General features: G+C 44.6%; 1 protein-coding gene across 1 annotated transcript in view; it reads right to left on the minus strand.

Annotated features, from left to right (window-relative positions):
* ERICH6B (glutamate rich 6B) overlaps positions 1-12226 on the minus strand; it is a 51377-nt gene that overhangs the window by 14074 nt on the left and 25077 nt on the right. The window contains exons 8-9 of the mRNA XM_058685013.1: positions 10367-10428; positions 5067-5233 (exon numbers count right to left, since the gene is read on the minus strand). Coding sequence (XP_058540996.1) covers positions 5067-5233; positions 10367-10428 — 229 coding nt within the window. The remainder of the gene's footprint in view (positions 1-5066; positions 5234-10366; positions 10429-12226) is intronic.

The following is a 12226-nucleotide window of genomic DNA, read 5'->3' on the forward strand; positions in this document are numbered from 1 at the left end:
AATAACTCTTCTTTAAATATCTGGTAGAATTCCCCTGGGAAGCCATTTGGCCCTGGACTTTGGTTTGTTGGAAATTTTTGATTATTGATTCAATTTCTTTGCTGGTTATGGGTCTGCTCAAGTTTTCTATTTCTTCCTGTTTCATTTTTGGTGGTTAGTATGTTAATAGAAATTTGTCCATTTCTCCCAGATTGCCCAGTTTGTTGGCATATAATTTTTCATATATTCTCTTATTGTTTGTACTTTTGTGGTGTTGATTGTGATCCTCCTCTTTCACTTGTGATTTTACCTATTTGGGTCCTTTCTCTTTTCTTTTTGAGAAGTCTGGTTTATCAATTTTATTAATTCTTTCAGAGAACCAGCTCTTCGTTTCATTGATCAGTTCTACTGTTTTTTGTTTGTTTGTTTGTTTGTTTCTATATTGTTTATTTCTGCTCTAATCTTTATTATTTTCCTTCTTCTGCCGGCTTTAGGCTTTATTTATTCTTCCTTTTCTAGATCATTTAGATGTAAGGTTACATGGTGTATTTGAGACTTCTCTTGCTTCTTGATGTAGGCCTGTATTGCAATATACTTTCCTGTTAGGACTGCTTTGCTGCATCCCAAAGGTTTTGAATGTTGGTTTTCATTTTCATTTGCTTACATGTACTTTTTGGATTTCTTCTTTAATTTACTGGTTAACTTATTCCCTCTTTAGTAGTAGGATGTTCTTTAACCTCCATGTGTTTGTGGTCTTCCTAAATTTTTTCTTGTGGTTGACTTCAAGTTTCATAGTGTTGTGGTCTAAAAATATGCCTGGTATGATTGCAATCTTTTTGTACATGTTGAGGGCTGATTTGTGACCCGGCAAATGATCTATTCTGGAGAAAGTTCCATGTGCACTTGAGAAGAATGTGTATTCTTCTGCTTCAGGATGAAATGTTCTGAATATATCTGTTAAGTCCATCCACTCCAGTGTATCATGCAAAGCCATTGTTTCCTTGTTAATTTTCTGCTTACATGATCTGTCCATTGTTGTAACTGGGGTGTTAAGGGTCCCTTACTGTTAATATATTATTATCAATGAGTTTCTTTATGTTTGTCATTAATTGATTTACATATTTGGATGCTCCTAAATTGGCTGTATAAGTATTTACAATTGTTAGATCTTCTTGATGGATAGGCCCCCTAATTATGATATAATACCCGTCTTCATGTCTTATTACAGTCTTTATTTTAAAATCTAGTTTGTCTAAGTATGGCTACTCCAGCTTTCTTTTGACGTCCATTAGCATGATAGATGGTTCTCCATCCACTCACTTTCAATCTGCAAGTGTCTTTAGGTCTAAAATGAGTCTCTTATAGGCAGCATATAGATTTAAAAAAAATCCATTCTGATACTCTTTGTCTTTTGATTGGAGCATTTAGTACATTTACATTCAGAGTGATTATTGAAAGATATGAGTTTAGTGCCATTGTGTTACCTGTAAAGTTGGTATTTCTGGTGATGTTCTCTGTTCCTTTGTAGTCTTTGTTGCTTTGGTCTTTTTCCCCCCACTTAGAGAGTCCCCTTTAATATTTCTTGCAGGGCTGGTTTAGTGGGCACAAACTCCTTTAGTTTTTGTTTGTCTGGGAAACTCTCTCTCTCTCTCCAGCTTTGCTGGATAATGTATTCTTGGCTACATATTTTTCCCATTCAGCTTGTTGCCATTCCCTTCTGGCCTGCCAAGTTTCTGTGGACAGATCTGCTGTGAATCTGATCTGTCTTCACTTTTAGGCTAAGAATTTTTCTCTTGCTGCTTTCAGGATTCTTTCCCTGTCTGTGTAATTTGTGAATTTGACTATGATATGTCTAGGTGATAGCTGGTTTTTGTTGAATTTTTTTTTTAATGTTTATTTATTTTTGAGAGAGACAGAGACAGAATGTGAGTGGGTTAGGGGCAGAGAGAGAGGGAGGCACAGAATCCAAAGCAGGCTCCAGGTTCCGTGCTGTCAGCACAGAGCCTGATGCGGGGCTCGAACTCACGAACTGTGAAATCATGACCTGAGCCGAAGTCAGTCGCTCAACCGACTGAGCCACACAGGCGCCCCTAGTTTTTGTTGAATTTAATGGGAGTTCTCTATGTTTCTTGGATTTTGATGTCTGTGTTCTTCCCAGATTACAGAAGTTTTCAGCTATAATTTACTCATATAAACCAAGATTATAGAAGTTTTCAGCTGTAATTTGCTCATATAAACCTTCTGCCTCCTTTTCTCTTTCTTCATCTTCTGAGACTCCTATGATACAAATGTTATTACATTTTAAGAAGTTGCCAAGTTCCCTAAGTCTACCTTCATGATCCAATACCTCTCTTTCCCTCTTCTTTTCAGCTTCATTATATTCTATAATTTTATCTTCTGTTTCACTGATTAATTCCTCTGCTTTGTTGATCCTCACTGTTATGGCATCTATTCAGGTTTGTACCTTGGGTATAGCATTTTTAATTTTGGCCTGACTAGATAGATTTTAGTTCTTTTATCTCTGCAGTAAGGGATTCTCTAGTGTCTTCTATGCTTTTTTTTTTTTTTCAAGTCCAGCTAGTATCCTTATAATTGTTGTTTTAAATTCTAATTCAGACATCTTACTTACATCTGTATCGATTAAACCCCTGGCTGGTTTCTACTTCCTGTTCTCTCTTCTGGGGTGAATTCCTCCGTCTTGTCATTTTGTCCAGAAAAAAAAAAAAAATCTAGATCCTAGCTGTGTTTTGGTCTGCTTGTTAAAAGAAGCTAGATCCAAGATATATCTATATAGTAAAAAATTAAATAATTAAACATTGAAAAATTAAAAAATAAAAAGGAAGCTAGATCCTATTTCCCCTAGAGCTGAAGCTTTGTGGCACTCTATGGTCAGTGGACTTGGTGCAGGTGAGTGGTTTGTGCTGGTCTTCTGGGGGAGGAGCCTGTTGCACTGATTCTCAGGTGGCCTTGCCCTAGTGAAGATGCACCTGCAGGGCACAGGGGGTGGGGCTTTGTGTAGTGGCTCTGGGCTCCTTTTGGCAATACTGTTTAGCTCACTGCGGTTAGTCACTGCAGGTGGGCAAGGAATGAGGTTTTTTTTTTTTTTAATTTTAATTTTTTAATTTTATTTTTTCTTCTCTTGTGGTTCTATTTTATTTTGTTTTAATATGGAATTTATTGTCAAATTGGTTTCCATACAACACCCAGTGCTCATCCCAAAAGGTGCCCTCCTCAGTACCCATCACCCACCCTCCCCTCCCTCCCACCCCCCATCAACCCTCAGTTTGTTTTCAGTTTTTAAGAGTCTCTTATGCTTTGGCTCTCTCCCACTCTAACCTCTTTTTTTTTTTCCTTCCCCTCCCCCATGGGTTTCTGTTACGTTTCTCAGGATCCACATGAGAGTGAAACCATATGGTATCTGTCTTTCTCTGTATGGCTTATTTCACTTAGCATCACACTCTCCAGTTCCATCCACGTTGCTACAAAGGGCCATATTTCGTTCTTTCTCATTGCCATGTAGTACTCCATTGTGTATATAAACCACAATTTCTTTATCCATTCGTCAGTTGATGGACATTTAGGCTCTTTCCATCATTTGGCTATTGTTGAGAGTGCTGCTATAAACATTGGGGTACAAGGGCCCCTATGCATCAGTACTCCTGGATCCCTTGGGTAAATTCCTAGCAGTGCTACTGCTGGGTCATAGGGTAGGTCTATTTTTAATTTTTTGAGGACCCTCCACACGGTTTTCCAGAGTGGCTGCACCAGTTTGCATCGCCCCCCTCTCATCTCTGGATCAGGGAGCTTGTGCTTGCCACTCCTCAGGAAGCCCTCACAGATAAGCAAACAATCACCCCTTCTGTGTCCCTGGCTTCTGTCAGATCCCCACCTGCACCCTGTGTGTGTTTGAGCTGTCCACCTGTCAGGTGGCACAGCTTTCCTGGGTTTTCTCTCAGGCACGGCTGTGTTTCAAAAGTAACTTTCGGATACCCCCGTGGTGCGGCCCAGTACTGATCCTCTGGGGGAGAGTCTCCGTGCCCTGTGGCCGGTGCTGGCTTGTCGCAGAAAGTGGTTGCGTGACTGTGCAGTGGCTCGGAGTTTATGGTAAATCGCAGCAGAAAGCTGGCGCCAAGGCCGCTGCCCTCGGCGGGCATCTTTGTTCCCGTGCTGGTGAATGCGGCAGCTCAGTGGTGCCCACCGGGTCTTTTGCCCGCGGAAAGGCCAGATCCCCCCTACCAAACGCCCTCCCGCACGGGAACCACTTCTCCCAGGGCAGCCCAGGGGATCCTCGGACTGAGCTGCCCACTCTTGCTGCAGCACCACCAGGGGCCACCCTGGCGATCCCCCTGACCTCTGAAACTTCAGACTCGGACCCTGTAATCTGCTGTGTATAAAAACTGACGGTATTTAAACCCTCTCCTTTTTCCCAGCCAACAGTTTCGGGGAAGAGTTTTCCCCGTGAAGTCCCCGGTGCATGTTTTCACTCTTCTCTCTCTCTCTCTCTCTCTTTCTTTGCTCACCTCCGCAGCACCTGCGGCTCTTTTCTCCCCCAAATCAACTCTTTGTGGTTTCTACCTTCCACAAGGTGGCCGTTTTTTGTTTTTTGGGTTTTTTTTTTTTCTGCCTGTAGGCATGCAGCTTTGTTTGCTTGGTCCTCAGATCGATTTCTTGGGAGTTCAGAAAGATTTGATGTTTCTCTAGCTGTGTTTGAGGTGGGAGGCAAGCTTAGGGTGACCCTACCCATCTACCCTCTTAACCGGCCATTCTCCGGGATTGATTTTTGTGTACATTTTACATTTTTTAGGGGATGGACCTGTATATTATACACTTCCATTTTCCTCCTCCCAGTCTTACCCAAATGCCTAAGACGGGGCCCGAGGGGAGAAGAGTCTCAGTGAACCCTAGTAAAAGCCCGGTTAATCTGCCCATAACCCCCACACTCAGGTGTGCCTCTGTATTTGTATTCACACTGTATATTAGTTCTGACGACTCCCTGATGTTGTGTGTGTGTCTCATCCCCCCCCCCCCCCGCCGCCGCCACAAAAACCCTGCACAAAGTAACAACACCAATGCACTGCCATACTTACCTCAGTCTTGCTGTGTGCCCATCCCGTATCTACTTCCAATTCCTTCTTACGATAAACCACACGACGAGTTTTTTTGGCTTCCGGCACAGGCTCCTCACCTTGTGGTGGTTGCTTCCATAAGTGAAATGTGAAAGTCGACGTCTCCGCAGTTTTGGTCGTGAGGAAGTCTGGTAGAAAAGAGAAAGGAAGCCTGGATCTGTCTTTCTCAGAGAGGTTGAGGGTTTGAGACATCGGCCATATTCCCCCAAGTGGCGAAGGCTGCCAGATGGTGGAAAGGGCAGGTCTCTGGAGAGAAATGTAAGGGTTGAAGTCGCAGCTTTCTCAGTTTTGGCATCCGTCCGCTCAAAATGCATTTATCGAGGGCCTACAGTGCGCCGGTCCGAGGCTAGATGCCAGATGCCGTGGTGAGGACCACCCAGTCCAGACTTGGGGAGGGGGGGGGTGTGAAGGTGACATACCAGCCACACGCTGCTAACAAGCGTGGCTGCTACTTCTGGTAATTTACAAAATAGGCAAAAGTGGGGAGCCATTTACAAAACAAAAGGAAACGCTTCAAACCCCGTTATGTCAACTTAAAACATAAATGTGTGTTAGCGTGCCACGTTACTCTTTTTTAAAGTTTATTTATTGGGGCGCCTGGGTGGCTCAGTCGGTTAAGCGGCCGACTTCAGCTCAGGTCACGATCTCGCGGTCCGTGAGTTCCAGCCCCGCGTCGGGCTCTGGGCTGATGGCTCAGAGCCTGGAGCCTGCTTCCGATTCTGTGTCTCCCTCTCTCTCTGCCCCTCCCCCGTTCATGCTCTGTCTCTCTCTGTCTCAAAAATAAATAAAACGTTAAAAAAAATTTTTTTAAGTTTATTTATTTATTTTGAGAGAGAAAGAGAGAGTGTGGGCACATCTGTGTCGGGGAGGGGCAGCAAGACAGAGAGAGAGAGGATCTCAAGCAGGCTTGGGATGTGGAGCTGGATCTCAGGAAACGTGACATCGTGACCTGAGACAAAATCGAGAGCTGGACACTTACCCGACTGAGTCACCCAGGTGTCCCAGCATGCCGTGACAAAATGCAGGGCAAGACCTCTCTTTTGTGGGTGCTTCTGATGCTGGACTCTGTGATCTTTTTTGCTCAAAGCACATTAATAATTTATTATCTATAATTCTCAGTTTTGGTAGTTTGTAAGCAGTCTGCAGAATCACAGACTTAAAAAATTCTGTATATTCCCCAATCTTTAATGGATGTTCTGTCCACATATAAATTTAAAGTAGTGTTTTATTTTTTTAACGTTTTATTTATTTTTAAGAGAGAGAGAGAGAGAGAGAGAAAGAGCGAGCAGGGGAGGAGCAGGGAGAGAGGGAGATGGAATCCTCCCTGAAGCAGGCTCCAGGCTCTGAGCCATCAGCACAGAGCCCTACGCGGGGCTCGAACTCACAAACCGTGAGATCATGATCTGAGCCGAAGTTGAACGCTCGACCAACTGAGCCACTTAGGTGTCCTTAAAGTAGTGTTTTTTCTTTTTTTAATTTTTTTTAACGTTTATTTATTTTTGAGACTGAGAGAGACAGAGCATGAATGGGGGAAGGTCAGAGAGAGAGGGAGACACAGAATCTGAAACAGGCTCCAGGCTCTGAGCTGTCAGCACAGAGCCTGACGCGGGGCTTGAATTCACGAAGCACAAGATCATGACCTGAGCCGAAGTCGGACGCTCACCAACTGAGCCACCCAGGTGCCCGCCCCTAAAGTAGTTTTTTAAAAAGCTATTTTCTTGGGGTGCCTGGGTGGCTCAGTTGGTTAAGCCTTCGACTTCAGCCCAGATCATGATCTCATGGTTCATGAGTTTGAGCCCCACTTCGGGCTCTGTGCTGACAGCTCAGAGCCTGGAGCCTGCTTCGGATTCTGTGTCTCCCTCTCTCTCTGCCCCTCCCCCACTTGTGCTCTGTCTCTCTCTCTCTCAAAAATAAATAAAATGTAAAAAAAAAAAAAAAATTAAAAAGCTATTTTCTTATTGAGTCTTTTGAAAGTATTCAACTTCGTTTTCACAGCAACAAGTTTCTTTTTATCATCATTTCTGTCAATTTCTATATGAGTTGAATTTTGGAACTAGATTAGTAGGGCAGCTGACTCTCGGCGGGTGTCAGACAAGCCGTGGGAGCAGCAGGAGAATCTGGGACAGTGGCACGTCTGAGAAACTAAGGAGGCCACTGGCTAGAACTCGGAGAGGAGGCTTTTCCACAGGAAAATGAGGAGACAGAGGTGGGAGGGCAGGGTCATTTGGAAACCTGTGTGAGAAGTTTGGAAGGGGGTCTCAGTCTCCCTGTGAGAAGCACCTTCCTTCTCCAGTGCCTGCTTACAAATGATAATGATTTGTCAGAGGGAAAAAGCTGAAGTGAGCCCAGCCACTGTTTGAGTGTCTCTTAGAAATTAATAGAAAACATTTCTAAAATGGTAATGACAAAAGAGGACATATATATGCTCATTTTTTCCCTTATCGGAATGCTAAAATCGTGGATGCTTTGCTTTGTGCTATACATCCGGCTGTGCCATCATTAGGGGGAGGCTTTAGGCTGCCTTTCTGAGCCTCTGTTCCTTTAAAATGGAATAATGATGCCTACAGAGACCTACTGAGTTACAGTAAAACCTTGGTTTGTGAGCATAATTCATTTCCGGAAACATGCTTGCAATCCAAAGCACTCGTGTATCAAAGGGAATTTCAAGAACCATTGGTTCAGTTGTGATCATGTGACATTCGGTACCACTCGTATCGCAAGACATTGTTCATTTATCAAGTTAAAATTTATCAGAAATGTTTGCTCGTCTTGCAGAACAAGTTACTCGCAATCCAAGGTTTTATTGTACTGTGAAATCATGTCTACACCGTGCCTGCCACCTAGGAGAGGGTCAATATATCTGTGGCCTTCACTCGGGGAGCTTTGAACTTTGATGGCTCATGATTCAGTATCTTCCCACCTCTTTTCCCAGACTAGATGGTTCTGAACAGGAAAGGCCACTTAATTTGAGAGGCCCCATGCAAAATGAAAATGCAGAGGTCCTTGTTCTAATATTATTAAGAAGTTCAAGACGGTGAGAACAGGGCATTGAATCAAGCGCAGCACCTTTCAAAGTATTGGGTCCCGTGTGACTGATCAGAGGTCCCACATTCATGAAGCCAGCCTGGGCTTGGGAATCAGCGTGTGCAGACAGGGAGGTGTGTGTGTAGAATACAGAATGGTCTGCATCCTGGAAGTAAGCGAGTTTGTATCTTGGAAGAGGCTGGGAGATTTCTTTGGGACTGGCTACAACCAGAACATGGAGGGGATGCCTTTTATCTATTAGAAGTGTTGCTTTTTTTGTACAAAAAGTTCAAGGTGTTGCTTTTTTTTTTGTATAAAGAATTCAAAGTGTTGCTTTTTTGTATAAAAAGTTCAATCCTTCTCGACTTCAATTGCCCAGAGGAGCAGGGAGTCGTCAGGGGTAGTCGTGAGGCACTATGGGTGTTCAACAATATTAAAATCTTATTCTCCAGTTGGAAGTCCTATCCTGGATGTGTGGCAGTGGAGTATCCAGAGAGGCCTTAATCTCCCAAAAGGAGCAAAAAGAAGAAAAAAAGAGAAAAAAATCATAGATGCCCACATCCATTAAAAACAACAACAAAAACACTTATTGAGTGCTTACTGTGTGCCTTACTGAAGTGGCAAGTGAGAAAAGACACAGGCATCTACAGCCCAGAGGGAACAGAAATATGAGCAGTAGACATGTATAGTATCATAAGTGGAATAGATAGATGTTTGTTGTGTTTTTGGCTGCTGAGCTTCTGAACCCCGCTCCTTGTTTTGGGGGCACCCCACTGTGTGAGTCTTGGTGGGAGGCAGGGCCTTCCCACTATGGAAGCCGAAGGTAGCAATTCCTTCTTGTCTCCTAGCTCCAGTGAGTGCACGAGACCTAGGCTTAGAGGGCCCCCTCTTTTTCTTCCCCAGAAACACTAGCCTTTCGTTGGGGATGAGTCCCAGGTCTGGCCTGAGAGGTCTCGGGCAGCATGCGGCTCGTGCCCACACGACGACTGGGTGATCTCAGGTAAGTCCCTTAGCCTCCCTGAGCCTTAGCTTCTTTATCCTGCTTCACGTGGTTATGAAGGCTCATTCGAATCAGACTACGTGAAAATAACCCGGTCCACAGAAGTTATTCCCTAAGAGTTCGATCAGGGGCATAAACTGGTATTGGGGGCCTGGAACATGGTCTTGGGAGGGAATCTGAGGATGTGTCCTGGCTCAGGGAGAAAAAGTACCAGGACTGGTTAGCTATGTCTGCCATGGGTATTGTTGACATTTCTGTGTTAGTTGGATCTAGTAATCTTAAAGATTTCCATGTGGTGGCTTTGAGTCTCTGAATGAAATAGTCTCATGGCTTAGGCTCTTGGCCCAAGTTTTCCATTATTAGATTTTTTTTTTTTCAACGTTTTTTTTTTTTTTTTTTTTTTTTTTTTTTTTTTTGGGACAGAGAGAGACAGAGCATGAACGGGGGAGCGGCAGAGAGAGAGGGAGACACAGAATCGGAAACAGGCTCCAGGCTCCGAGCCATCAGCCCAGAGCCTGACGCAGGGCTCGAACTCACGGACCGCGAGATCGTGACCTGGCTGAAGTCGGACGCTTAACCGACTGCGCCACCCAGGCGCCCCTATTAGATTTTTTTTTTTAAAGAATTTGTTTGAGAGAAAGAGAGCAGGGGAAGGGCAGAGAGAGAGAGAGAGAGAGAGAGAGAGGGAGAGAGAGAATCTTAAGCAGGATCCATGCTCAACGTGAAGCCTGAAGTGGGTCTCAATCTCATGATCCCCAGATCATGACCTGAACCAGAATCAATAGTCAGAGGCCTAACCAACAGAGCCACCCAGGTGCCCCCTCCATGATTAAACTTAAAAACACTGGCAACCACCATGATGGGGAAATCTTAACAGCTGGACCTCAGATGCCTTCAGTATCTGGTAGAGGTATATGGTAATGATCTAAGTAGCCCCTCAAATCTAGTTTAGATCCCTTCTTATGGGGCTCTATGGACTTCTCTTCCTACCACAGCACTTAACCATTCCATACATGAATCCCCTGCTTTCTTATCTATCTTTACCCATAGTCCCCCAAAAAGGATAAGGGGGTCCCAGACTGTGTCCATATTGCTTGGTATTTTATCCCTGGAAGCGAGGGCCTCGCTAGTCCAGTAGGTGCTGTGGTTAGGCAGTGAGCATTTCTGCCTCCTTTAGGGTTCGTGGCAGAAGGTAAGAGGCAATCACAGGATGGAAAAATGGGAGAGTAGTCCTTACTTTCACGTTTCTTCATAATCCAGAGGATTGTTTGCTTGAATTTTCCAAAATTTTTCTTCAACCTAAAGAGAATGTGAATTATCTCAAATTCATGTTTACATGTCATGCTACACAGTGTAGACAGTGCTAGAACCTGCTGAGTGTTTCTATTGTTGAAGAGTTGGGCTCGTGCCTCTGCTTTCGGGGGCTGTTTTTCTTCCACTCAGTACTCAGGAATAAAGGGACAGCACATGGTGTTGACACAGTGCTTCCCTCCTAGACTTTAGGCTGACACCCAAATCCTTCTAAACGAATTCAACAAGGGGCATCTTGGGAGCTAGGACAGGACTGGGAGGTCCAAATGTGAAACCGGCTCTAGGAGTTAAGCTCGTGCAGCTTGATTTTTCTCTATGGCTGGTGCATATCCCAGTGAAGGTTACATTTGGAAATAGCTGGGAAAAACGGCACCATCTGGGAGCTGGACAGAGTCACCTGAAACCCCTTTGCATTTAGTGGGAAAACTTCAAATACTCTCATTCAAAATGACTCATCATGAAAGCCACACTGAGGGATGGTTCTTCAAAATAATCAAGCCCTTACCCCCTCTCCTGTCAATATACAAAGCAAGTCGTCTTGGGATTTCACTGGCTTGGGCTGTTTCTGTTCCAAATAAGGGTGGTCTCCAGGGGCAGCTGCGTTTCTTGGTTCTCAGATCAGAGCCCCTTTGAAAGGGAATGTGCTGAAAGGAGTGAGCTTCCCAGGCTTAATTGGATCTGGGAAGAAGGCCTTTGACCTGATGGATTTTAAGTGCTCAGTTCAGATTCCTTGAGGAGAGTGGAACAATTTAACCTCAAGTCACCCCAGGAAGCAAATACCTTTGGCTGGAAAGGGCTGTGCTATTTTGGTGGGCAGAGAGCAGGTTTACTGTTTGTACTTTAGAAGCAGTGGCGGGACTTGAGAATGAGCTCTTCATGGCCCATTTGCATTGAATGTTATTTGTTGTATCTGCAAGCACTTTGAATGGAATCCGAAGCAGTTACCTAGCCTGCCATCATCTGTGAAAGGATAAGGACCAAACCGGGGGTGGGGTGAAGCCTGACTTGCAGGTCGAGAGCAGGATGCCAAACGTACGCAAGGGTTAAATTCCAGTGAGGGGATCCAGCCACAGGCACCCAAGGCCCTTTTGAAAAGCTTCCTCCCTTGGCTCTTTGCCCACCTTTGCCTATTCTTGCCAGCTGGCTCCTCAATGGCAGAGACTCTGAGATCCCCGCTATTCTATAGATTGACTATATATTCTATAGATTGATCTACACCTAGTAGATCAGCACATAGTAGGTGCTCAGGAAATATTTGTTGAGTGCAATCAGATTAGAATGAACCTTGGTTATAGGCCCAAGTGGGATGGAATAGGTGGGGAAATGTCACATATGGGGCCCGGTAACTCACAGCGAAGTTACTTTGCATTTGTTTTTGTAGCTGTGTAAGGATCTGAAAGCTTGGATATTCTTTGTGTTGCGCTCTGTGCATTTTGCTTTCTCCTTTCCTAGAGAAGCCTCAGGGGTGTCTGGCCCCAGGACTCTACTGAGCCCAAAGCAGAATTTGCTGGCAGTCAGCCTCTCTTCTTGGTTTTGGGGAAAGCTTCAATTCATCAAGGAGGTTATGCAGGGCACCCTGTACCCCCACAGCTTGTTCCTTGGTGTCACTGCCAGCGTCTGCAAAAGACTTGCAGGAGGCTGGAACGTGCACCTTGCTTGCTACGATTTCTGATAGTTGGATAAATGAAAATCCAGGTTTCTCCGCAGCACATTCCGGATGTACAAATGGGAGTTTGGGGACATTTTGTGACCTGGGACCGTGACAACTAGAAAGATTTGGTGCCAG

This window comes from Neofelis nebulosa, chromosome 1 (genome assembly GCF_028018385.1).
Source record: "Neofelis nebulosa isolate mNeoNeb1 chromosome 1, mNeoNeb1.pri, whole genome shotgun sequence".
In the NCBI taxonomy this organism is placed as follows: Eukaryota; Metazoa; Chordata; class Mammalia; order Carnivora; family Felidae; genus Neofelis; species Neofelis nebulosa.